Raw genomic sequence first — 27,893 nt, 5'->3', positions numbered from 1 at the left:
TGACTGTTCTACTGGATGTCATAAGGTGAATGCACCAATTTGGAAGTCGCTCTGGATAAGAGCGTCTGCTAAATGACTTAAATGTAAATGTAAATAAATTTGTTCGATTAATTTCGATTAAAACAGTTTATTGGATTTCATGTGTCAAGTACTCTCTTGCTGCGCAAAAACGATAGTTTTCAGGCCTTGGGGTGGTTTGAGGGTCATTGGGCTAGAAATGTAAGGGTACCTGGCAACCCTGTCCACAGCGTCTAGTCTTCCGGAAAGCCACACCAAAAAGAAGAAGACGTTGCTTAGTTACATTAGCTATTCAACCCACACATATTTACTCTAGCTTCGTTTCATGTAACGTTAGCAAACTACTTTCAATATGCCATTTAAAGTAACGTTACATGGAGACTGCTTGGTTATAACCGCATAGACAAAAAAACAAAGCTAGCTAATTAACCAACTGATTTGTCTTGAGTCATACACTTAGCGTGCATGCCAGGTAAGGTCGTAAAAAAAACATATCTAGTGTGCTTTATTGTAGCTAGCTAGCTAACGTTAGCTAGCTAGGTTAGGCTGACGTTAGCAGAGCTTTCTTGATAGGATCAGCTGCCTTGATTCGGTCTTTTGTAGGATACTGACTTGATAACGTTATAGTAAAGTTAACTGTCTGTCTTTATGCTAGCTAGCTAACTTCCATTTGAGATGTGGATGTTTTCCTTGAGCTAGCTAACGTTACTAGCTTTCCCATCAATCAAGGCTACACTGAAGCGTTATATGCAGTGTCCTTTAGTCAAATAAATCACTGAATGCAGAATGCCCTGGGTAACGTTACTTTGGGTACTGACTGTAAAAGTGTCAGTCTTTCTACTAGCTAGGTAACGTTAACTACTAGCTAGCTTAACGGTAACTAGCTAACGTTAACGTCAGTGATATCAAGGAACTTCCACACCTTGCTAACGTTAACGTACACATTTTAACTGTTTTACTAGAGTTAGCTAGCTCTTCCATTAGAACTGTGGATGTTTTACGTTGATCAATAAAACCTGCAATTAAGTGCTAGATGCATTGTCCTGTGGTCAAATAAAATAGCTAAATGCCTTTGGCATTGGGTACTGTAAATGTGCTTTTTAGACTTCCCTCACAGTTAGCTAGCTACTGTAGCTAACATTATGTAGGTAGCTAGATTGTGTGTGCGAGGCAGTTTATCAACAAATACAATGCATATAGCCTAAATATTGCTAATGCTGGTTTGATTAAATATGTCACCTATAGGGTCGCCTATAGGCTACCGTTTCGAATTTAAATGAAGTATTAACCAGCTGAGAGTATCGAATATATATATATATATATATTTTTTAAATGTCCCCTTTCCAGTTCGCGACCAGAGTGCTGAAGGAGACAACTGTTATGTACAGCCCCAAAGAACTGGAGGGCGAGGTGGATCACTCGTTTTTCGACAGCGACGCTGATTGTGACAGCATCAGCAAAGAGCAAGGGAAGAGTGAAAGAAAGAGTGAAATAAGCTCTGAGGCTAGAAAGGAGCCAGACATCCAGCCGGAGGCTCCACAGACAGAGCGGCGTAGTGGTACAGAGAGGTCTGGTGGTGGTACTAGGGACCCTAGTCCTGCAGGAGTAATATTTCAACCGAGGACAGAGGAGAAGGGTCATGGCTTTGAGGCCAAAGACAGGAGGAGCAGGTCTTCTAGCATATCGTCCAATAAATCAGAGGTAGGCATGCTAATGGTGAGGCTATTTGGTGAATGTTCTGTAAGAAAGGCATGAACAAGGATTGTCTGATGAAAATAACCACTGTCATCTTTTACCCTTTCCCTTGTGACTATTCCCAACCCCTTTACCCAGGTCAAGGTAAAGTCACAAGGAAAGGGCAACAAGTGCTTTATTATAAAATCAGAATGCACCCTATCTGTAACCGATTTACAGTGCACATGCAGGCATAACAGTATGCAGGAGTAATAACCTGTACTAGACAAGTTGCGGGGCTCCCGAGGGGCGCAGCGGTCTAAGGCACTGCATCTCTGCTAAAGGCGTTACTACAGACCCTGGTTCGATTCCAGGCTGTATCACAACCAGCCGTGATTGGGAGTCCCATAGGGCTGTGCACATTTGGCCCAGCGTCATCCGGTTTAGGGTTTGGCCGAGATAGGCCGTTATTGTAAATAAGAATTTGTTCTTAACTGACTTGCCTAGTTAAATAAAATTGTAAAAAAGTCTGGCTTCATCATTCTACATTACGCCACAAGGTGTCATTATGCCACTCAATACAAACTGCCCAGGCTTGGGGTACATTGGAATTGAGGCCTAATCAAAATCAATGTCAAGGAAGCATAATTATTTGAAAAGAATATATGATTTAATCCTAAAAATGTCCATTAGAATTCCAATTGTTTTTATACAATACAGTACAGATTTAAAACAAACAGTAGTCAGATCAAATGCAATCCTCATCATTCATGTTCTAAGTGATAATCATTTCAATAACATGTCCATCAAAAGCTTGAGAACTGTTCCATGACCAGGGAGTTGCCTAAAACAAATGTCTAACCATGGTCTATTGTAATATTTGTAGTAGTTGTAAACTATATTTACTTACCTGTCTAGTCGGAGGTGAAGGACGGCAGCGGTGCAGAGGAGGTATCTAGCATCCACTCCAAGAGCTCCAGCGACATCCGCACGGCATCATCGGCAGAGGAGCAGGAAGAAGGCGCCAATGATGATGAAGATGGCTATCATCAGAGCCAAGATGAAAGCGAGGAAGAGTCAGGGAGGCCACTGGGTCAAAGGTTCAAAGATTTTATGATTTTTTCCCCTGATTTTTTATTTATTTTTAGGAATCCCAGATTTCCTTCTCAGAATTTAAATCAGCATACAATTTTTTATCTTCGTGTATTTATTATTTATATGGCCACTGAGATTATAAATGTCTTTCCCAAAGGAGGCCTGGCCAAGATAGCAGCAAACAAGCATGTAACATTATGCAGGAGTGTCAAACTCATTTCGTGGCGGGCAGTGTCTGCTAGTTTTTGTTATTTCCTTTCAATTTGTTTCCAATTAAGACCTAAACAACCAGGTGAGGGGAGTTCTTAACTAATCAGTAACTCAATGAGTCCCACCGTAATGCTGGTGCATTTTGGACTTACAACCCCTTTTAAACATTTTTGTTTGAGCTAAAGACTACTGAGTTGGACCATTGGATGTGTTTATTTCGTCTGCATCCGTAGATACCAATACTGAATCAGAGACGTGCGGGTGGCTGCCTTAGTTGACGTCCACATCATCGGCGAGCAGTTGTTGTTGGGGGTTAACTGCCTTGCTCATTAGTCTGTGATTAACGGTGGCTGAGCTAGAGCAGTGTTTGTGAGACAAGGGTGGATCCTCAAGGAGCCCGGGCTTTCCTTTACACGGATCAGTCGTCATGGTCCCTTTGCAGAGAAACAGCCCCAAAGCATGATGTTTCCACCCCCATGCTTCACAGTAGGTATGGTGTTCTTTGGATGCAACTCAGCATTCTTTTTCCTCCAAACACGATGAGTTGAGTTTTTACCCAAAAGTTATATTTTGGTTTCATCTGACCATATGACATTCTCCCAATCTTCTTCTGGATCATCCAAATGCTCTCTAGCAAACTTCAGACGGGCCTGGACATGTACTGGCTTAAGCAGGGGGACACGTCTGGCACTGCAGGATTTGAGTCCCTGGTGGCGTAGTGTGATACTGATGGTAGGGTTTGTTACTTTGGTCCCAGCTCTCTGCAGGTCATTCACTAAGTCCCCCCCTCCCCCCATGTGGTTCTGGGATTTTTGCTCACCGTTCTTGTGATAATTTTGACCTCACGGGGTGAGACCTTGCATGGAGCCCCAGATCGAGGGAGATTATCAGTGGTCTTGTATATCTTCCATTTCCTAATAATTGCTCCCACAGTTGATTTCTTCAAACCAAGCTGCTTACCTATTGCAGATTCAGTCTTTCCAGCCTGGTGCAGGTCTACAATTTTGTTTCTGGTGCTCTTTGGTCTTGGCCATAGTGGAGTTTGGAGTGTGACTGTTTGAGGTTGTGGACAGGTGTCTTTTATACTGATAACAAGTTCAAACAGATGCCATTAATACAGGTAACGAGTGGAGGACAGAGGAGCCTCTTAAAGAAGAAGTTACAGGTCTGTGAGAGCCAGAAATCTTGCTTGTTTGTAGGTGACCAAATACTTATTTTCCACCATAATTTGAAAATCATTAAAAATCCTACAATGTGATTTTCTGGATTTTTTTTCTAATTTTGTCTGTCATAGTTGAAGTGTACCTATGATGAAAATTACAGGCCTCTCTCATCTTTTTAAGTGGGAGAACTTGCACAATTGGTGGCTGACTAAATACTTTTTTGCCCCACTGTATATGAAAGTTGGATAAATGGAAAGCCAATTTTAGATGGGTTCTCAGGACTGATAGGGTTAATTGATCAATCAAGTACAAGTGAGGAGTGAAAACCTGCAGACACTTGCCATCCGTGCAATGATTTTGACATCTGAAGCATTACAGACATCAAATCAACAGTATAGTGTTCCAATATGCAGGCAAAGCATTTGCGTCTTCTGTTTACCAGGTTGTGTTCTTATCTAGACTGTGCCATGTCATTCAGTTGGATGGGTAAGCCTTTGTTTCATGACCTTATATTTTGTTAACCCAAGGTTGTTACCCGGACCTAATGGGACACAACATGGCATTCCCAAGAAGCCTGTCAGGAAGCTCCGCCACAGGAGTTTGTCCCCATCTTCCACTTCATCCGAGTCGGAGACGGATGAGAGCTACAGCAGTGGGGAGAGCTGCTCCTCCGAGCCCTCTCACTCTGTGGACATGGTAGGATTACAACTTGTTCTTGTCTAACTGGTTGAGGCTCGTCACTCTCAATCCTGCTCCTGGAGAGAGCTGCCGTACTGCTCGGCTTTGTACACATACCCAATGGTTACTTCAAGGAAAGAAGGATGCATTTTAAGAGTATTCGCATAGGGTCTCGCTATTTGTCCCAGCTCAGTAGTGAAACACCTGGGTTGAATTCACTACGAACCAAACGGGCTGAAATAGGGAGGGCCCTAATAAGAAACACTAATTTTTGTAGCAAAATGTTTTGCTACGGTTTGCACTAATGAAGATCAGGAAGGTAAGGGGGTCTTCTACACTGCTCAAAAAAATAAAGGGAACACTAAAATAACACATCCTCGATCTGAATGAATTAAATATTCTTACTAAATACATTTTTCTTTACATAGTTGAATGTGCTGACAACAAAATCACACAAATTATCAATGGAAATGAAATGTATCAACCCATGGAGGTCTGGATTTGGAGTCACACTCAAAATTAAAGTGGAAAACCACACTACAGGCTGATCCAACTTTGATGTAATGTCCTTAAAACAAGTCAAAATGAGGTTCAGTAGTGTGTGTGGCCTCCACGTGCCTGTATGGCCTCCCTACAAAGCCTGGGCATGATCCTGATGAGGTGGCGGATGGTCTCCTGAGGGATCTCCTCCCAGACCTGGACTAAAGCATCGGCCAACTCCTGGACAGTCTGGTGCAACATGGCGTTGGTGGATGGAGCGAGACATGATGTCCCAGATGTGCTCAATTGGATTCAGGTCGGCGGAACGGGCGGGCCAGTCCATAGCATCAATGCCTTCCTCTTGCAGGAACTGCTGACACACTCCAGCCACATGAGGTCTAGCATTGTCTTGCATTAGGAGGAACCCAGGGCCAACCGCACCAGCATATGGTCTCACAAGGGGTCTGAGGATCTCATCTCGGTACCTAATGGCAGTCAGGCTACCTTTGGCGAGCACATGGAGGGCTGTGCGGTCCCCCCAAAGAAATGCCACCCCACACCATGACTGACCCACCGCCAAACCGGTCATATTGGAGGATGTTGCAGGCAGCAGAACGTTCTCCACGGTGTCTCCAGACTGTCACGTCTGTCACGTGCTCAGTGTGAACCTGCTTTCATCTGTGAAGAGCACAGGGCGCCAGTAGCGCATTTGCCAATCTTTGTGTTCTTTGGCAAATGAAAAACGTCCTACACAGTGTTGGGCTGTAAGCACAACCCCCACCTGTGGACGTCGGGCCCTCATACCACCCTCATGGAGTCTGTTTCTGACCGTTTGAGCAGACATATGCACATTTGTGGCCTGCTGGAGGTCATTTTGCAGGGCTCTGGCAGTGCTCCTCCTGCTCCTCCTTGCACAAAGGCGGAGGTAGTGGTCCTGCTGCTGGGTTGTTGCCCTCCTACGGCCTCCTCCACATCTCCTGGTGTACTGGCCTGTCTCCTGGTAGCGCCTCCATGCTCTTGACACTACGCTGACAGACACTGCAAACCTTCTTGCCACAGCTCGCATTTATGTGCCATCCTGGATGAGCTGCACTACCTGAGCCACTTGTGTGGGTTGTAGACTCCGTCTCATGCTACCACTAGAGTGAAAGCACCGCCAGCATTCAAAAGTGACCAAAACATCAGCCAGGAAGCATAGGAACTGAGAAGTGGTCTGTGGTCCCCACCTGCAGAACCACTCCTTTATTGGGGGTGTCTTGCTAATTGCCTATAATTTCCACCTGTTGTCTATTCCATATGAACAACAGCATGTGAAATTTATTGTCAATCAGTGTTGCTTCCTAAGTGGACAGTTTGATTTCACAGAAGTGTGATTGACTTGGAGTTACATTGTGTTGTTTAAGTGTTCCCTTTATTTTTTTGAGCAGTGTATATAGAATATCATAGAAATCCCAGGACATAGTGTCTATAATACTGTAAAAAGCTCACCTAGTTGCTGTCACAAACTCCACACAGTTGTAACTGACTAGTTGGACATACATTTGCCACTGAGCCTTATTTTTTTTCAAAATCTGTTGATGAGTTGAATCAGGTGTGATGACGTTAAGCTGGGACAAAAACCTGGAGTACTCAACTGGCACAGGAGTACTGAGAATCACTGCTAACTGTATGTCGATCTGCATAACAGTCTGGAAATGGGCATCAGCATCTGCTAAATGATACAAATCTAAATGTTGGCACTGTTATGGTTGCAGTAAGTTGTTCAACAGGAGTTAAGACACTCTTAAAATCCAGAATTTATCTCGTTTTAACTGTTAAAACAACTCCCTGAATGCATCTTATTCTTCCTTCAGGTGCATACTGGATGCCCAGAGCCCTCTCCCAAGCCCGGGCTCCCAACCCACCAGACATCCATGCCCTCCTCCCCCAGATGGAGGCCCCCTAGGCTGGGCTCGGCAGCGCCCAGAGAGATTCCTCACACCACCGTCACCCTTGAAGAAGAGGAAGACACAGTGACTGACGTGACCCCACTGTCCACCCCCGACGTTAGCCCGGCCCAGTCCCTGGACCTGGGAGTGGGGAGGGTGGTGGTGGAGGAGGAGGGTGTGGGGCCTGGGGGTGTGGGTGTCAGGCAGCAGCAGCATAGAGGGACAGAGGGGAGCGCTCCCACTGGTAACCTCAGCAGCATACCCCAGGAGGAGGAGGAAGGGGGCTCCTGGAACCCAGATGTAGAAGAAGGTGAGGTGGGAGAAGCAGGGGCTGAGGTGTATGTGCGGGTGGGCGGGGGGTCAATCCAGAAGGACAGGAGCTATCTGAGAAAGTGGCGTTTTACAGATGTTTTTTATAAATATTTTCATTGACATGCAGATGCTCCATTTGTAACAAATCAGACAGCTAACTAACAAAATGTTTATCTGCTGCTTCCTCCTCTGTCATCTCTCCCTCCTCTCTCTCTGAAGCGTTCCTCAGTCGCCTGGGGAGTGGCCTGGCCATCGACTGCCCCAGTGGAGGCAGGAATAGGAAGAATTACTCCTTTAGCAACGACGAGGTGCGGCAGATTGACCGGGAGAACCAGAGGCTGCTGCGCCAGCTGTCGCGCCCATCGCCCCACTCGCGACCGGGTAGTACGGGGGGCACCAGCACCACCAGTAGCTCCCGGAGGAGGTCCAACGGAGGAGGAGGGGGTCCGCCCCCTGTCCGCCTCTACCACAGCGCCCTCAACAGGCAGCGCGAGCAGCAGCGTATCGAGAAGGAGAACCTGGTAAGTGTTCTTCTCTTTTTATGTGTGTAACTTATCTTTTGTAATTGGGTGTTTGGCTTTATTGTTTCAAGGTTACATTGTGTTTATTGGGATTTTTGTTTATTTCAAGCTCAAATGAGTCCAGGCTTGCTTCAAAGTGGATGTACAGTGCCGTGAAAGTATTTGCCCCTTTTCTGATTTTTCTATATTTTTTAAGCGAAAGGTGGCACAACCAGTTTTTGAGTGTAAGGGGGCAATTACTTTTTCACACAGGGGCATTAGGTGTTGCATAACTTTGTTTATGAAATAAATGAAATAGGTATGTAATTGTTGTTATTTGTTCACTCGGGTTCCCTTTATCTAATATTAGGATTTGGTTGAAGATCTGATAACGTTAAGCATCAATCATATACAACAGTAGAGGAAGTTAGAAAGTGGTCTTATTCTTTTTCACAGCACTGTAGCTGTGCCATCAGGAGCATATTATGGTTAGAAGATCGCTATGAACTTGGCACTTGGCTTCACCCTATGATGTACGTTGCTGCAGCAAAGGCATTTTGAAAAAGTAACTCTTTACTGCCCAGAACTGTTCCATGTTATGTACAGACTAAAAGTTCCACGTCCTTAAATGAGGCCTTGCTGGCTAAACCCAAAGTCCCAAACAATCCTCCAAAGGACAATATTTCTGTGAATTTTCCGGAAAACATATGTAATGGACATTTTTGTTCCATTTTCACACAAACTGCTGCCTGCGTGCACACAATTTTATTCCGAAAACTATAATCCTCTACTTGTGAGGCAGTCGAGGCTCCTCAGAGGATGAAGGGGAGGACCATCCTCCTCAGTGAATTTCATAAAAATGTAACTGTACTAAATATAATCACGTCACAAAATAATTAAAACATACTATTTTGCAAAGAAGGTCTACATTAGCCTCAACAGCACTCTGTAGGGTAGCAACATGATGTAGCTGGAGAACAGCTGACATGTTGTCAACCCGATCAGAGAATTAAGTCTAGTACTGAAAGCATAAGCTACAGCTAGCTAGCACTGCAGTGCATAACATGTGGTGAGTAGTTGACTCAGAGAAAGACAATAGTTGAACAGTTTTTAACAAATACGTTTCTTCCAAACTGAAGGAGAAGCAAGAGAGAAATATACAGTGCATTTGGAAAGTATTCCGACCCCTACACTTTTTCCACATTTGGTTACGTTACAGCATTATTCTAACATTGATTAAATGATTGTTTTCCCTCATCAATCCCACATAATGACAAAGCGAAAACAGGTTTTTAGAAATGTTTGCAAATGTATTACAAAAAAAATACATTATTTACAGTATTAAGACCCTTTGCTATGAGACTCGAAATTGAGCTCCGGTGCATCCTGTTTCCATTTATCATCCTTGATATGTTTCGACAACTTGATTGGAGTCCACCTGAGGTAAATTCAATTGATTGGACATGATTTGGAAAGGCACACACCTGTCTATATAATGTTCCACAGTGCATGTCAGAGCAAAAACCAAGCCATGAGGTCGAAGGAATTGTCCATAGAGCTCCAAGACAAGATTGTAATCAAGGTACAGGGGAAGGGTACTAAAAACACGTCTGCAGCATTGAAGGTCCCCAAGAACAGTGGCCTCCATCATTCTTAAATGGGTGGAAGTTTGGAACCACCAAGACTCTTCCTAGAGCTGACTGCACGTCCATACTGAGCAATCAGTGGAAAAGGGCCTTGGTCAGGGAGGTGACTAAGAACCCAATAGTCACTCTGACAGAGCTCCAGAGTTCCTCTGTGGAGGTGGGAGAACCTTCCAGAAGGTCAACCATCTCTGCAGAACTCCATCAATCAAGTGGCCAGATGGAAACCACTCCTCAGTAAAAGGCACATGACAGCCCGCTTGGAGTTTGCCAAAAGGCACCTAAAGAAACAAGATTCTCTGGTCTGATGAAACCAAGATGGAACTCTTTGGTCTGAATGCCAAGCGTCACAACTGCATGAAACCTGGCACCATCCCTACGGTGAAGCATGGTGGTGGCAGCATCATGCTGTGGGGATGTTTTTCAGGAGCACGTACTGGGAGACTAGTCAGGATCCAGGCAAAGATTCCAAAGGTGCTTCAACAAAGTACTGAGTAAAGGGTCTGTATACTTTTTATTTTGAATATATTTACAAAAAAAGGTTTCACCTGTTTTTGCTTGTCATGGTGTGGTATTGTGTGTAGATTGATGAGGGGGGGGAACTATTTAATCAATTTTAGAATAAGGCTGTAACAAAATGTTGAAAAAGTCACTATGTTCAATTTAGCTCACAAAAATGTGTGTTTTAGTAGCTCGTTGAGAAATTATTATATGTATTTAGCCAAAGATGCATATCAGAATTTTGCCTTACTCAAGTCTCTTTCGAAATGCTATACTACTTTTAACAACGAAAATTTGTTAGAGTAACTAAAGATAATTTTGTCTTCCTTTATGATTTTTTCCTGTATCACTTTCTTTTAAAAAAAAAAGTGCGACTCCGGTGGGACTCGAACCCACAACCTTTGAATCACCTCACAAGCCTAGAAGTCCAATGCGCTATCCATTGCGCCACGGAGCCACTTGTTGCACATGTGTGAAACTGAATATTTTGAAGTGTGTGTGTGTGTGTGTGTGTGTGTGTGTGTGTGTGTGTGTGTGTGTGTGTGTGTGTGTGTGTGTGTGTGTGTGTGTGTGTGTGTGTGTGTGTGTGTGTGTGTGTGTGTGGGGGAGGGAGGGAGGGAGGGGAGGGAGGGAGGGAGGGAGGGAGGGAGGGAGGGAGGGAGGGAGGGAGGGAGGGAGGGAGGGAGGGAGGGAGGGAGGGAGGGAGGGAGGGAGGGAGGGAGGGAGGGAGGGAGGGAGGGAGGGAGGGAGGGAGGGTTGTGTATGCTGTCTGTGTGTCTGAGAGCACAGGCCGGTCAGTGAAAGCAGACACAGTACAGCCATAGAGAGACGGTAGCAGGTGGCAGTGGACACAACAGTGGTGGCAGCACAGATTGACATTATATAGAGTTCAAGGCCAACCCCAACCTCTACTCCAACAGCCCTGTACTAAGAGAGATTTGTTTTAGTATTTATTTATTTTTATGCTGCCATTGCAGCAGCTACTCTTCCTGGGTCCAGCAAAATTAAGGCAGTTTATACAATGAGAATTGTTTTAAACACTGTAAATGTTTAATTTAAAGGTGTTATGGCACAGATTACTATATTTAATATAGGAGAGTCACGCCTATTCCTTCCTAGCGCTCATACCATTTTTGGGTTGGATCTGGCCTTAAATTGGTTTAGCGCCTAATCTATTGCTCTCCAAACTTTATCTGAAGTATGGAAATATTAAACACAATCATGCACTGAGACATAAAAAAGGCATTCCATTAAAATAATCATTGTTTAGGTGGTCACTAGTGTCTGTGAGAGCCAGAAATATTGTTTGTTTGTAGGTGACCAAATACTTATTTTCCACCATAATTTGCAAATAAATTCATTAAAAATCCTACAATGTGATTTTCTGGATTTTTTTTTTCTAATTTTGTCTGTCATAGTTGAAGTGTACCTATGATTACAGGCCTCTCTCATTTTTTTTAAGTGGGAGAACTTGCACAATTGGTGGCTGACTAAATACTTTTTTGCCCCACTGTACCTGATAACGTTATTTTGCATGACCTGCATTCTCTTTTTCAGCTTTTTGATAGTCCACTATACCAAGCAGAGCAGGCATAATCAAAATGACACTGAATCAAGGTTGAGACCAGCAGTTTCTTAACTTTAATGTTCAAATATTGAGTGTTATGATATAAACATTTCAATTTGTTCATTTTAGAAAGGATTTTAGCAGCAATCAGGTCTCTAGAAAAAGGATTGATGTAGGGACACACCAAGATAAGATACTTGTTTTAGATTCAATCTCCTTGCCTGCACAGTTTACCGTTATCTTGTCAGCCCTAAGCAATCTACGTTTTGTTACAAAAGAAATCGAATCAGTTTTTCCCAAATGTAGTGACAATTTGTTGTCAGACCATCAATCTCTTAACAAAATGCAATTCTTTACTCAGGGTCTTCTCAATGTAAACTGTATCCTTACCTGATACCAGTATGGCTGAATCATCAGCATAAGCAAGATTTTGCACGTTACTGTATCTGGCATATCATTAACGTATATTTAAAATAAGAGGCCCTAAAATTGATCCCTGCGGTACTCCACAGGATATTTCTTTGGCCTCTGACAGAACATCACCAACATTACATACTTATGTTCTGTTGGTCAGATAAGACCTAAACCGGGCGTCCCGGGTGGCGCAGTGCTAGCTGTGCCACCAGAGACTCTGGGTTTGAGCCCAGGCCCTGTCGCAGCCGGCCGCGACCGAGAGGTCCATGGGGCGACCCACAATTGGCCTAGCATCGTCCGAGTTAGGGACGGTTTGGCCGGTAGGGATATCCTTGTCTCATCGCGCACTAGCGACTCCTGTGGCGGGCTGGGCGCAGGTCGCTAGGTGTACTGTGTTTCCTCTGACACATTGGTGCCGGGTTGGATGCACGCTAATGTTAAGAAGCAGTGCGGCTTGGTTGGGTTGTTTTTCGGAGGACGCATGACTCTCGACCTTCGTCTCTCCCGAGCCCGTACGGGAGTTGTAGCAATTGGATACCACGAAAAAGGGGGTAAAAAAAAAAGATAAACCAATTCACTGCTACATAATTTAGACCCATGCATTTCAGTTTCATCAGGAGAATATCATGGTCCACAGTGTCAAAAGCTTTCTGCAAGTCTAACATGACCATAACTGTATATAGTTCCCCTTCTCACTTTCCTGCTTAACGTGGTCAAAAAGGTGGATAAGTATCAGTGGAATGAGCTGTTCTAAAACCAGATTGTAGTTCATAAAGAAGTTTGTGCTCAATAAGGTATCCCTCAAGTTGATTAATAACATATCTCTCAACCACTTTGGATAAGGTTTTGAGGATTGACACAGGCCTGTAGGTTATTACATTTGTTTTACTGCTCTTCTTGTGGAGTGGAACCACCCAGGCTGTTTTGAGATCCTTGGGAAATGTACCACGACTAATAGAAAGGTTTACAAAATGCATTATCATTTTAGCGGTGACACAAGCACTATCCTTTATGAATCTTGCATCGAGGTTAACCAGCCCAGTTGCGTTGTTTGTGCTCATTAAAGCATAGTAGATTGGAAACGTTGTCCTCTGTTACCATGCACAGCTCAAACAAATTATTTGTAATACTTCTGCTATGGTAAAATTTTTAAATGAAAGACTAGCCATAGTGTCCAGAGCAGGTGGGTAAACTTCTTAACCAGAGATGAGGCTATAGTGGTAAAAAAAAAAAAAAAATGTGCAACCTTTGCACAGTCATGACATAAAACCTCATCAATATCCAGGCCAATGCTACAGGATTTTACCTTATGGGGAGGTTTCGAGCCAATGTCCTTTAAAATTTTCCACAGTTTAAGTTATCATTAACGGCATCTATATAATGTTGGGATTTGGCCTTATCCATTTTGTATATTGCCTGGTTTCTGCAGTTAATATAAGCATCATAATCTTGTCGTAGATTTGTCCTTCTGAATCTGGACAGGTAGCGATCCCTTTTCTTTATGAGGTCTAAGATCTCAGAAGTGATCTATTTCCCTGACCACTGTTTGATTTGAATTTGTTTCATCGGAGCCAGAGAGTCTAGTGCAGACAGAAACAGATCTTTAAAAAGAGACCAAGCTTGATCAACATCATCACAGTTTTGTACATGACAGACGTTCTCTTGATCTGATACAATAATCAAATCCAAAGTTGATTTACTGTCAGTACACACCCGGGTTGGCTCAACAATCAGTTGTTTTAGTCAAAATAACTGATTAAAGTTATACAGGGCATTTACTAGTGTACTTCTCTGGGGGGGATAACTGCACAATTGTATTAAAATCACCAAGCAGAATACAGTCTCTGTCAGCAAATACATTTTGATCACAGCAATTCGATTCAAGTAAATCATAAATGATTCTGCTTAGGAGGCAGATAGCACACACCAACAAGTATAGGACGACATTTAGGAATAAGTATATTTACCCATGCAACCTCAAGAACATCCATTTACAGATCTGAACGAGGGTTAAAAGGCACATCATTCCCTGTAAAACACAGTTTCGGTTTCCGTCAATTCTATGAATGCTATAACCTGGAAGCTCAACCTCATCGTCCTCAATTGACCCATCGAGCCATGTCTCAGTCACAGCGACTACTGCAGCCTGTGTGTTAGAAGCAAGGAGTTTTAGTTCCTCTAATTTCGGCAGAAGGCTCCGTGCGTTCACATGGATAAAATGAAGTCCTCTCAGTCAAACATGTCATTTTCTGTGCCCACTGCTGATACATCGACTATCTCATCTAGATTGCTCTCATCATCCCTGCTTGTGTCCAGCATCCCAATGTTTGGCACCGTATTTAAACAGCGTACAATTGCAAACAAGCGAAATGTTACTCAACACAGAGGTGGGTGCTCAGTCCCCTCTTGTACTCCCTGTTCACTCATAACTGCACGGTCAGGCACGACTCCAACATCATCATTAAGCTTGCCGATGACACAATAGTGTCACCAACAATGACGAGACAACCTATAAAGAGGAGGTCAGAGACCTGGCCATGTGGGGCCAGGACAACAACTTCTCCCTCAACGTGATGAAAGAGATGATTGTGGACTACAGGAAAAAGAGGATCGAGCATGCCCCCATTCTCATCGATTGGGCTGGAGTGGAGCAGGTTGAGAGCTTCAGGTTCCTTCAGGTGTCCATATCACCAACGAACTAACATGGTCCATGCACACTAAGACAGCCGTGAAGAGGGCACGACAAAGCCTATTCCCCCTCAGGAAACTCAAAAGATTTGGCATGGGTCCTCAGGTACTCAAAAATTTCTACAGCTGCAGCTGCACCATCGAGAGCATCCTGACTTGGCCATGCAGTTGTGGGTGAACAGTGAGTACAGGAGGGGACTGAGCACGCTGATGATCAGCGTGGCAGATGTGTTGTTGCCTACCCTTACCACCTGGGAGGCGGCCCGTCAGGAAGTCCAGGGTCCAGATGCAGAGGGAGGTGTTTAGTCCCAATTCACTGCTCAACTGAGGGACTTTACAGATAATTGCATGTGGGGTACAGAGATGACGTAGTCATTAAAAAAAAACATGTCAAACACTATTATTGCACACACAGTGAGACCATGCAACTTATTATGTGACTCCTGAACTTGTTTATGCTTTCCATAACAAAGGGGATGAATACTTAATGACTGAAGACATTTCAGCTTAAATGTTGTTGTTTTTTTTCATTTGTAAAAAAAAATATTGTCACTCCCTGACCATAGAGCCTTTGTTTTTCTATGGTATAGTAAGTAGGTCAGGGCGTGACTGGGGGGTTTCTAGTTATTATTTTCTATGTGATGTTCTAGTATAGTTTTTCTATGTTGGTGTTTGGTATGATTCCCAATTAGAGGCAGCTGGCTATCACTGTATCTAATTGGGGATCACATTTAAGTAGCATTTTTTCCACCTGTGTTTTATGGGATATTGTTTTGAGTATGTGCACGTAGCACCACTGTAGTCACAGTTGTTCATTTTTTGTTTTGCTAAGTTTCACTTTCAATAAATTATGTGGAACTCAAAATCTGCTGCACCTTGGTCCGTCTCTACAAATGAATATCCCATCAAACCAGGACCAAGCAGCGTGCCCAAAGTGGGAAGGATTTCTGGACATTGGAAGAAGTGATGGGGAGATGCGAAACCCTTCCTTGGCGACAGACGGAGGGAGATAATGGAGGACAGCGACGACGACAGGGTTCGCGGCTACAGAAAGCCCAAAGACAACCCCAAGTTTTGGGGGAGGGGGACATATGGAGCTGGCGATTGAGCAGAGGGAAGAGCCAGAGACTGTCAGGAAGGCAATGGCGAAGTTGGGAGAGAGTGAGATGAGAGAGATGTTGTGAAAGTGTGTTCTGCTCAACATTCGACCAGAGGATCTGGGTGGCAGTCTGGTGCAACCTGTGTCGGTTCCACGTTTCTGGCCTCAAGTGTGCCTCTCCAGTCCGTTACGTCATGTCTCCTCCTCGCACTCTCCCTCAAGTGCTCCTTCCCATTCAGGTACGTCCTGTGCCTGCTCCTCACACTCTCCCTGAAGTGCGTGGTCCCAGTCAGGTACATCCTGTGCCTGCTCCTCACACTCTCTCTGAAGTGCGTGTTCCCAGTCAGGTGCCACCTGTGCCGGCCTCACGCATCAGGCCTCCAGTGCGCCTCCCCAGTCCGGAGCTTCAGGCGACGGGTCCCCGGTCCGGAGCTTCAGGCGACGGGTCCCCGGTCCGGAGCTTCCGGCCATGTTAGTGTTTGGTATGATTCTCAATTAGAGTCAGCTGGCTATCGTTGTCTCTAATTGGGGATCATATTTAAGTACCATTTTTTTCCCACCTGTGTTTTATGGGATATTGTTTTTAGTAAGTGCACGTAGCACCTCTGTAGTCATGGTTTGTTGTTTGTTTATTATTTTGTTTTGCTAAGTTTCACTTTCAATAAATTATGTGGAACTCAACATCTGTCTCTGGTCCGTCTCTACAAAAGAACTTGACAAATATTCTGGAATTGATCTAATCATTGTTTGCAGTGATTAGATAAAGTATGTCATCCTATATGTCAGAAAGTCACCCTTGTATCTCCAAAACTCGCACTGTTATTGTGCAATGAGCAGTGCTGGCTGGGACAGGCTGTACAGTACTGTAGCTGTCTTGCAGTGCTCTCTTTCGCTCTTTCTTGCTCTCTCTCTCTTAACTCATCAAGAGGGGGAGGAGAGTTTCTCTCCCTCACGCTCTCCCTCCCTCTATTCTTAGTGTGGTAATTGAATATACCGTGTGATGTATATACACCTCTCACATAAACTCGCGCGCACACACACACACTCTGTCTCTCCATTGACAGATGGCACATTTGTCCAGCATTGGAGTTGTTCAGGGTAGTTGACTGTCCTTCTCACTCATTGTACACTATACAGTTTGAGAGAAGGTATCACTTTATGTGTAGAATCCCAAGTAGATGGTTTGTAGATGTTCAATTACCATCAACAACATTTCAACTAACAATCCACTAACAATAGCCCTAACCCTCACCTTAACCTTAAGCATATCAACAGAAAGTTTGACCATCTGTAGATCATAATTTGGGACTATCCAAAGTGTGACCTGAGAGAAATATGAATACCTTGTCCTTACCTGGCTCTATGCATATTTTATGATATTGTTATACACATTGTCTGAGAGATTGTATTGGTTTACACAAAACATTTTATATATATTTTATAGCAAGGGGTTTAGATATAGTACCGGTCAGTTCTGCCTCCTATGGAATATGGGGGGTCATTCTTAACCTTTCCCCTATTTCCATTCCTAGTTCTTCCTGACGGTCTCACTTACTGATATTTCCTCTCCGTATGGCTTGTTGGTGGGAGCGTGACTGCATGTGACATTTTGAGCTACTGGCTGGTTATTTTTACTCTCAATGGGCCACGTTTTTTACCTCTGCTTTTCAGGGCTCACTATCCTCTCCCAGTTTCATTAAGGTCTCTGGTGGTAATGGCCTTGGAAATGTTTCTGTTTCTACATGAACTGTCTACTCACATTAGATCGTTGAAATATATATAAAAAATGCCAGATGATCTTGCCACAGTGACCCAATTATTGAGTGTTTTGGTAATGTGTTTGGCTAATACTTTAGTTTAATTTCCACTTTTATTTATCCAGTTTCTCATTGAAATAAAATCTATTTGCAAGAGACCTAGCTATTGAACATGATCGGAGGGGTCAAGTAGTTTTAATTAGTGTGGACTGTGTCTAAAGAAGAGTTCATGTGAACTCGTGCCATGTACTTCCAATAAGGGCAAGGTCATGGCTAAGGGCCAACCAACCAGTTAAATTAGGGAGAGGGGCCCAAAGCCTCATAAGTCAGCAAAGCGTTTCTCTTGTGTAATGTCACAAGGAATGGTAAAGGGGTGTGGGGGTTGGTTGGGGGGGGTTATGACATCGTAGAACCTCATCTGCATGCTCATCTTATTGACCGGATTTAACCAAATCCATCTCTGAATGAACTACTGCGCAACATAAATTGAATAGGACTCTCTCTCTCTTTCTCTTACTCACTCACTGACTCACTCACTCACTCAAACACATACAAAAGCTGTGCAGTAGTACGGTGTTCACAGTTAATGTACATATGTTGTGTTTTTAACTAACTACCAGCACACATACTTTGCGGCTGTTGCAAATCAAAATATGTAATCTTTTGTTAATAATGTGTTAAAGATAGAGTCAGCGATATGACGTAGATGCAGAAAGTAAAGAGCATAGTAGTTCCATTTCCGTAACAACTTAGTGCGTTGAAGCGCGAGGATCAACTTCACTGCTGTTTTGGTGCCCTGGCTCATCTCAATATCTGCAGTGCTGCTCGTGGCAACATCATTTCGCATCATTTCGCCTTTAAAAGGGCAATCAACAGTTGCCATATCCATTTATGGACTCATAGTTCATTTGGAAAGTATTCAGACACCTTGACTAGTTCCACATTTTGTTACATTACAGCCTTATTTTAAAATACTCATCAATCTACACATAATACCCCAAAATGACAAAGGAAATACAGGTTTTTAGAAATTTTTGCAAATGTCTAAAAAAGAAAGAAATATCACACCTGTATTTGGGGAGTTTCTCCCATTCTTCTCTGTAGATCCTCTCAAACTCTGTCAGGTTGGATGGGGAGAGTCGCTGCACAGCCATTTTCAGGTCTCTCCAGAGATGTTGGATCGGGTTCAAGTCCGGGCTCTGGCTGGGCCAAACAAGGACATTCAGAGACTTGTCCCGAAGCCACTCCTGCGCTTAATAAATAATAATAAATGCCATTTAGCAGACGCTTTTATCCAAAGCGACTTACAGTCATGTGTGCATACATTCTACGTATGTGCTGTCTTGGCTGTTTGCTTAGGGTCGTTGTCCTGTTGGAAGGTGAACCTTCGTCCCAGTCTGAGGTCCTGAGTGCTCTGGAGCAGGTTTTCGTCAAGGATCTCTCTCTGTACATTGCTCCTTTCATCTTTCCCTCGATCATGACAGTCCTGGGCGCTGAAAAACCACCACCATGCTTCACCGTAGGGATGGTGCCAGGTTTCTTCTAGATGTGATGCTTGGCATTCAGGCCAAAGAGTTCAATCTTGGTTTCATCAGACCAGAGAATCTTGTTTCTCATGGTCGGAGTTTCGTTTAGGTGCCTTTTGGAAAACTCCAAGCGGGCTGTCATGTGCCTTTTACTGAAAAGTGGCTTCTGTCTGGCCACTCTACCATAAAGGCCTGATTGATGGAGTTGGTGGTCCTTCTGGAAGGTTATCCCATCTGCACAGAGGAACTCTGTCAGAGTGACCATCGGGTTCTTGGTCATCTCCCTGACCACGGCCCTACTCCCCCAATTGCTCAGTTTGGCCGGGCGGTCAGCTCTAGGAAGTGTCTTGCTCGTTCCAAACTTCTTCCATTTAAGAATGATGGTGGCTACTGTGTTCTTGGGGAACTTCAATGCGGCAGACATTTTTTGATACCTTTCCCCAGATCTGTGCATCAACAGAATCCTGTCTCGGAGCTCTATGGACAATTACGTTTTTGCTCTGACATGAATTGTCAACTGTAGGACCTTTTTATATAGAAAAATGTGTGCCTTTACAAATGATGTCTAATCAGTTGAATTTACCACTATTGGATTCCAAGTTGTAGAAACATCTCAAGGATGATCAATGGAAACAGGATGCACCTGAGCTCAATTTCGAGTCTCATAGCGAAGGGTCTGAACACTTAAATTAGGTATTTCTGTTTTTAGTTTTTTTAAATAAATTTGCAAAAGAAAATCAACCTGTTTTCACCTTTTTATTGTGGGGTATTGTGTGTAGATTGAGGGAAAACTATAATTTAATACATTTTAGAAAAAGGCTGTAACGTAACAAATTGTGGAAAAAGTCAAGGGGTCTGAATACTTACCGAAGGCACTGTATATACCCATTGATTCTTGAAGAATATGACTTATATATGCCTCATGAGCTTAGTTCAACTTTCATACCCCATCAGAACCCTAAATATGGGCCTCCCGAGTGGTGCAGTGGTCTAAGGCCACTAGAGATTGGTTTGAGTCCAGGCTCGGTCACAGCCAGCCGCGACCTGGAGACCCATGGGGCGGTGTGCAATTGGCCCAGCATCGTCCGGGTTAGGGGAGGGTTTGGCCCCATCATGGCCCTATCATGGATGGTCAGTCCTTTCATCCTTAACTCTGTCTTTGAATTTGAGAGTGGTTATATTTCTACAGCCAATTCATGAACATGCACCTGTGGAACGGTCATTAAGACACAAACAGCTGACAGATGGTAGGCAATTAAGGTCACAGTTATGAAAACTTAGGACACTAAAAAGGCCTTTCTACTGACTCTGAAAAACACCAAAAGAAAGATGGCCAGGGTCCTTGCTCATCTAGGCATGCTGCAAGGAGGCATGAGGACTGCAGATGTGGCCAGGGCAATAAATTGCAATGTCTGTACTGTGAGACGCCTAAGACAGAGCTACAGGGAGACAGGACTGACAGCTGATCATCCTCGCAGTGGCAGACCACATGTAACAGCACCTGCACAGGATCGGTACATCCGAAAATCACACCTGACAGGATGGCAACAACAACTACCCGAGTTACACCAGGAACGCACAATCCCACCATCAGTGTCCACAATAGGCTGAGAGAGGCTGGACTGAGGGCTTTTCGGCCTGTTGTAAAGGCATGTTCGCACCAGACATCACCGGCAACAACGTTGCCTATGGGCACAAACCCACCATCTCTGGACCAGAGAGGACTGGCAAAAAGTGCTCTTCACTGACGAGTCGCGGTTTTGTCTCACCAGGGGTGATGGTCGGATTCGCGTTTATGGTCGAAGAAATGAGCGTTACATTGAGGCCTGTACTCTGGAGCGGGATCGATTTGGAGGTGGAGGGCCCGTCATGGTCTGGGGCGGTGGGTCACAGTATCATTGGACTGAGCTTGTTGTCATTACAGGAAATCTCAACGCTGTGCGTTACAGGGGAGACATCCTCCTCCCTCATGTGGTACCCTTCCCGCAGGCTCATCCTGACATGACCATCCAGCATGACAATGCCACCAGCCGTACTGCTTGTTCTGTGTGTGATTTCCTGCCGGACAGGAATGTCAGTGTTCTGCCATGGCCAGCGAAGAGCCCGGATCTCAATCCCATTGAGCACGTCTGGGACCTGTTGTATCGGAGGGTGAGAGCTAGGGCCATTCCCCCCAGAAATGTCCGGGAACTTTCTGGTGCCTTGGTGGATGAGTGGGGTAACATCTCACAGCAAGAACTGGCAAATCTGGTGGAGTCCATGAGGAGGAGATGCACTGCAGTACTTAATGCAGCTGGTGGCCACACTGTTACTTTTACCCCCCTTTGTTCAGGGATACTTTATTCCATTTCTGTTAGTCACATGTCTGTGGAACTTGTTTAGTTTGTATCTCAGTTGTATAATCTTGTTATGTTCATACAAATATTTACACGTGTTAAGTAAACGCAGTTGACAGCGAGAGGACGTTTATTTTGGTTTTATAATGGTAATGGCTCATGTCCAGTGGATTTGTAAGGCTTGTTCCCTTTGACACTGTTGACAGATCCAATTTGTTTAACTGAAGTGTGCTAATAATATTATGTGTGTGCAGCATGCCTGCAGCTGCCTACTATCAATGACACTGGGCTGGCATAATCAAAATAGACAAAGTGGTCTGTAGTGCACAATTACACAATATTTACCTTTTGAAACACTATTCGCTTATACTGTACAGTCGTGGCCAAAAGTTGAGAATGACACAAATATTAATTTTCACAAAGTCTACTGCCTCAGTTTGTATGATGGCAATTTGCATATACTCCAGAATGTTATGAAGAGTGATCAGATGAATTGCCATGCAAATGAACTGAATCCCCCCAAAACATTTCCACTGCATTTCAGCCCTGCCACAAAAGTACCAGCTGACATAATGTCAGTGATTCTCTCGTTAACACAGGTGTGAGTGTTGACGAGGACAAGGCTGGAGATCACTCTGTCATGATGATTGAGTTTGAATAACAGACTGGAAGCTTCAAAAGGAGGGTGGTGCTTGGAATCATTGTTCTTTCTCTGTCAAACATGGTTACCTGCAAGGAAACACGTGCAGTCATCATTGCTTTGCACAAAAAGGGCTTCACCGGCAAGGATATTGCTGCCAGTAAGATTGCACCTAAATCAACCATTTATCGGATCATCAAGAACTTCAAGGAAAGCGGTTCAATTGTTGTGAAGAAGTCTTCAGAGCGCCCAAGAAAGTCCAGCTAGCGCCAGGACCGTCTCCTACAGTTGATTCAGCTGCGGGATCGGGGCACCACCAGTACAGAGCTTGCTCAGGAATGGCAGCAGGCAGGTGTGAGTGCATCTGCACGCACAGTGAGGCGAATACTTTTGGAGGATGGCCCAGTGTCAAGAAGGGCAGCAAAGAAGCCACTTCTATCCAGGGAAAGAATAATATTCTGCAAAAGGTGCAGGGATTGGACTGCTGAGGACTGGGGTAAAGTAATTTTCTGTAATGAATCCCCTTTCCGATTGTTTGGGGCATCTGAACAAAAGCTTGTCTGGAGAAGACAAGGTGAGCGCTACCATCTGTCCTGTGTCATGCCAACAGTAAATCATCCTGAGACCATTCATGTGTGGGGTTGCTTCTCAGCCAATGGAGTGGGCTCACTCACAATTTTGCCTAAGAACACAGCCAAGAATAAAGAATGGTACCAACACGTCCTCCGAGAGCAACTTTTCCCAACCATCCAGGAACAGTTTGGTGACGAACAATGCCTTTTCCATTATGGTGGAGCACCTTGCCATAAGGCAAAAGTGATAACTAAGTGGCTCGGGGACCAAAGATCGATATTTTGGGTCCATGGCCAGGAAACTCCAAAGACCTTAATCCCATTGAGAACTTGTGGTCAATCCTCGAGAGGTGGGTGGACAAACAATAACCCACAAATTCTGACAAACTCAAAGCATTGATTATGCAAGAATGGGCTGCCATCAGTCAGGATGTGGCTCAGAAGTTAATTGACAGCATGCCAGGGTGGATTGCAGAGGTCTTGAAAAAGAAGGCTCAAAACTTGCAAATATTGACTCTGCATCAACTTCATGTAATTGTTAATAAAAGCCTTTGACACAGTTATGAAATGCTTGCAATTATACTTCAGTGTTCCATAGTAACATCTGACAAAATATCTAAAGACACTGAAGCAGCAAGCTTTGTGGAAATTAATATTTTTGTCATTCCTAAAACCTTTGGCCATGACTGTATATCATTCGGTACCAGATAGTTACCAATGGTGTTGAATACTTTGCAGTACTTAAAGGTATCCATTGCTAGACACACAATTACATTATGATTTTCAGGTCCAATCTGGAAAAGGAATGTAAAATAGTGATTTATGCTCTGCCAGTGTTTGAAAATGTTGATGGGCACCGAATGGCTTCATAACCCTCACCGTATTAATAGAGCAGTTAATAGCCATTTCATATCTGCATACGTCACCTTATGACAACGACCGCAAGTTAATATTGTAGTTATGTCTTGCAATTGGTGTTTGCACTGCATTTGAATGTGATATGTATAGGTTATGAATGTCTTAGGAAGACATTATACAGGTACCTTCATGGAAATTGTTACCACCATTTCTCACCAGGCTTTCCTGCGGAGGCTAGAGTCAGTGAGGCCTACCCGGGGCATGAAGAGGGCAGAGCAGCTGGCAGACTACCAGCGCCAGGCCGGATACCTGGGCATCGCCACCTCACTCTCTGCCATGGACAGATCGCCCTCCAAGATGGAGCGGTCCTCCAGCAGAACGTCACCAGGTCAACTCTCTGAAGAACTGATGCTCAATAGCTCTCAATAGCCCAAAGACAATACTTATTTCTGTCATTCATTAAGAGCGACTGAATTGGCATCTTTTATTTTTGTTCTTTTGAAGGATCACTTTACTCAAAACATATTTTGGTATTTTTTCCATTAGTCCACTGTTAATATAATCCCCCCTTTTTTTTAGCATGTAATGTTTTCGAGATCATAAGCACTGAGCACTTCCACTGTAGCCAGGGCAAACACATTTTCGTATAAAAAATGAATCATAGCATTCACTAATTTTTACATGATGAAGTAGAATCATGATGAGAAATAATATTCAAATGTATATTCCTAAAACATAAGTTGGAAATGATATTGTTGCTGCTTCCTGTATTTTTTATATATACTATATACTGTAGCCGAGTCACCGGTTTTAAATGTCCAAATTCATAATCAATATGCTGAAATAAGTTGTGATATGTGAAGACTAAAACATGCACACGTGTCACACTTGTGTTCAGATTACTTGTATTTTGATAAATTATCTGCTCACGCATAGGGCTGCTCACGGTGATTGTCAAGCAAATAACTGTCGGTCTCACGGTAATTGACCATTAATTAACATAATGTAGCATCTTCTGGCTTCAACACATAAGCCTACAAGCCACTGATGCAGACCTTTTGGAGCATCTACATTTTATAAAGTCTAATAAATCCATGTAATATAGCCTACACCATCACAATAAATCCATGTAATATAGCCTACACCATCACAATAAATCCATGTAATATAGCCTACACCATCACAATAAATCCATGTAATATAGCCTACACCATCACAATAAATCCATGTAATATAGCCTACACCATCACAATAAATCCATGTAATATAGCCTACACCATCACAATAAATCCATTATTTATTTTAGACAGGTCTAAAGAAACATGATATGAAGAAAATATAGTTATTTCAGAAGAACAGAATAGCATACTCTGAGTTGTCCTTATGTATGGTACTGATCTGGCTATGCCATATGGCTGTGGGCTACACTAGTTCATTTAGCAGACAACATTTGCTTAGAATTCCATGGAATTATTTTATAGTATGAAGAATACAATTGAATAAAATAAAACACATTTTTCCCACACGATTTGAGTGAATGCGCACATGTGGAAATCTGTGGTGAGCGGTTGACAAAGAAACAGTTACTCCTATATGCTTAATTTAGAGTTATTTATGTAACTTTAGTTGAGCTATATGTTTGGATTTTTAATACTTTCTAAGGCGACATGATGCGACTCTAATGATGATTTGAAAAAAAGTTGCATGAAAGGCATGAGCTCTGCTTAGTTTTTTGTGCAGGCTGTACACACTTTATCAATCTCTCTCTTTCACAATTTGACAAGCACTTGATAATGCCTCAAATTTCCCGGCGGCATCCCCTTTGTGTGGCCGTACTGCATACTGTACTGAAAGTGGCTGCTGACATGCACCATTTGTCTTATGAACAAATATTAAAATATAGTTTTTGAGTGATCTATCTGTGTTTAAAATGCACAAAATGATAACAAATGCTCACAGCTGTTTTTTTGTTTCCCTTTTTCCCACCCCACAAACGTCAAATGTGATGTACTGTTGTACTCGAATGTACATAGCCCATATATTTTTACATTGAGGGAGTTAAATTTGGTAGAAGGTAGTACATCATGTGTAGTATGATAATACTAGTATGTAATTGATGTAGTAGTAATAGTATGTATATCAGTAGTACTATTGACGCATGTTGTCTTGTTGTTTCATCATATGTGTAGTATAGTAATACTAGCATATAATTAATGTAGTAGTAATAGTATGTATATCAGTAGTACTATTGATGCATGTTGTCTTGTTGTTTCATCATATGTGTAGTATAGTAATACTAGCATATAATTAATGTAGTAGTAATAGTATGTAAATCAGTAGGACTATTGACCCCTGTTGTCTTGTTGTTTTTTCTTCAGGAAAGAGCCCCAGGCCTGGCAGTACCAACCGCAACCACCATAGTGCCAGGGCATCATCTGCCATCGCTACCACCTCCACACCCCTACCCAGGCACGCCAGTACGGCAGCGTCCCGAGCAGCATGGTCCTGAGAGCTGTGCTCAGGGAGGAGCCCCATTCCCCAACTCCCCCACCCCTTCCAAGTCCTTACCTATAAGTCAATAGTTGCCCCTAAACATTGATCCAAGGTCAGTTTGACATTCTTCCCCCAGATGGTTAAGTTGAGGTTGTTAGGGGTGTCCCACACAATGTAGGATCTGTGTCAGAGATGTGCGAAGCCAGAAATTGGTCACACTTTGTCCAAACTAAATCTCCATTGTGCTCTGATCATGCACTTGTCCAGTGATTCTGTTTTAGCCCTCAATTCTAATATATAAAGGGATCTGACACTGATTGTCTGTTTCCCAGATTTAGACTAAGCCTAAAATAACGTTCGATAATTTTTTTCCCCTTGGAGCATACTTTTTAGTCCAGGAGTAGTAGGCTTCATTTGGGTCCGAAAAACCAGTCCTATATGATGTAAGAATGATGGTGTTGCCGTTATACAACAATTCTCATAAAACTGCTTCACTATTGCTTCCCAGGAACTACGGCTAGCTGCCATAAAGTATTGTGAACTGTTCTTCTGTTGTAATGGAAGATATAGCCTGGCTATAGCCTAGATATAGGTAATATGGTTCAACTATAAAAAAACATTCCTTTGTCAGCTTAGCAGGTGGTGCTTATCAATATGCTTAGTGAATAGAGTAACTAAGTAAGCACTAAGTATTCTGTGCTGTATTTGCACTCTTGTGAAATATTTTCAAGTGGAACTTTTCTGTAATTGTTCTTACATTATCATGAATAATGAGAGAGATATATCTTTGTGGTCTGGTAAAGCTTTTTTTTAGAATATTATGGGAGAATTAGTCATATATATTTTTTATTGTGATCCTGTGCAAATTTCTTGATGTTTTCCAATAAAGCTGCTTGTTGCGCGCACCAATCATGTCTGTCCGTGGTCAAATGAGCTCAAACAATGTCCACAGGACTTTTACACTTGTGGCAGCTGTCTTTTGTAGGCCAGTTAGCTGCATACCATCCACGTGGCAACAAAGACTGCCAATGCAGACACACTTAACGGGCAGCAAATCTGGCATGTTGTGGACAGGAATAATTATCACCCACAATGACATAATGTCACACGCACACACACACGATGGCTACAACAGCGGCAGGGGAAATAGACCAGTGATTGGCTGTGTCATGGTCAGAAGTCCTGACCCAGCACTATAAGTCATCAACAGAGAAAAGAAAACAAGGAAAATATTAACCAGTAGTTGTAATTAATTAGTACTATAAGCTTACTCAAATAAATTGTTTTTTGAGGGTTGGCACAGGAAAAGTAATACATTTGTATGTTGGTAGTGGTATTGCAAACATCAAGTTTGTTGGCCTTTTTTGTATTTTTTTATGTAATTTATAGTAATGTGTATGTATAGCCTAGTAAAACCTGATGTTTGAGAAAATTGGAGTAATATTAGATTTGTATCTGTTATGTACATAACAAATACTATGAAGCATGTCAGCTGATGAGGCACTGGGCTATATGATTCCCATCTAGGCTGGCTCCCAATAGAATGATCTCTATAGCCAGCCCAAGAAAATGGGATGGATGATATTTCTAACCCTAAGTCCCCAAGTCAGACCCTGGAACTAGTAACCCTTGCCTAAATGTTTTGATGTATAATGTTATACTGTATATTATGTTATATATTGTATACAATATTTCAATAAAACATATATGAAATATGAATGACAAAGGAATGCACCAAAGC

The 27,893-nt window shown here is 43.1% G+C and overlaps 1 protein-coding gene and 1 non-coding gene across 3 annotated transcripts; one reads left to right on the top strand and one right to left on the bottom strand.

The window, feature by feature from the left end:
- The first annotated feature begins 246 nt into the window (after positions 1 to 246).
- On the top strand, positions 247 to 27,062 carry cfap97 (cilia and flagella associated protein 97). 2 transcript variants are annotated; one of them, XM_052464376.1, is made up of 8 exons: positions 249 to 490; positions 1,366 to 1,719; positions 2,611 to 2,792; positions 4,688 to 4,856; positions 7,172 to 7,556; positions 7,778 to 8,079; positions 23,879 to 24,047; positions 26,038 to 27,062. In XM_052464376.1, exons 2-8 carry the CDS (start codon positions 1,399 to 1,401, stop codon positions 26,166 to 26,168), a joined length of 1,659 nt encoding a protein of 552 aa, XP_052320336.1. In that variant the 5' UTR covers positions 249 to 490; positions 1,366 to 1,398; the 3' UTR covers positions 26,169 to 27,062. The 2 variants fall into 2 exon arrangements, with proteins under 2 accessions (XP_052320337.1, XP_052320336.1); XM_052464377.1 differs by lacking the exon at positions 23,879 to 24,047 and having other exon boundaries at positions 247 to 490.
- trnar-ucu (transfer RNA arginine (anticodon UCU)) lies at positions 10,574 to 10,659 on the bottom strand. Its single transcript is given in 2 exon segments — positions 10,574 to 10,609; positions 10,623 to 10,659. It is a non-coding gene; the product is annotated as a tRNA-Arg (tRNA).
- Positions 27,063 to 27,893: the final 831 nt, after the last annotated feature.

This window comes from Oncorhynchus keta, chromosome 16 (assembly GCF_023373465.1).
Source record: "Oncorhynchus keta strain PuntledgeMale-10-30-2019 chromosome 16, Oket_V2, whole genome shotgun sequence".
Taxonomy (NCBI): Eukaryota; Metazoa; Chordata; class Actinopteri; order Salmoniformes; family Salmonidae; genus Oncorhynchus; species Oncorhynchus keta.
This window is presented reverse-complemented; position numbering and strand designations above follow the sequence as displayed.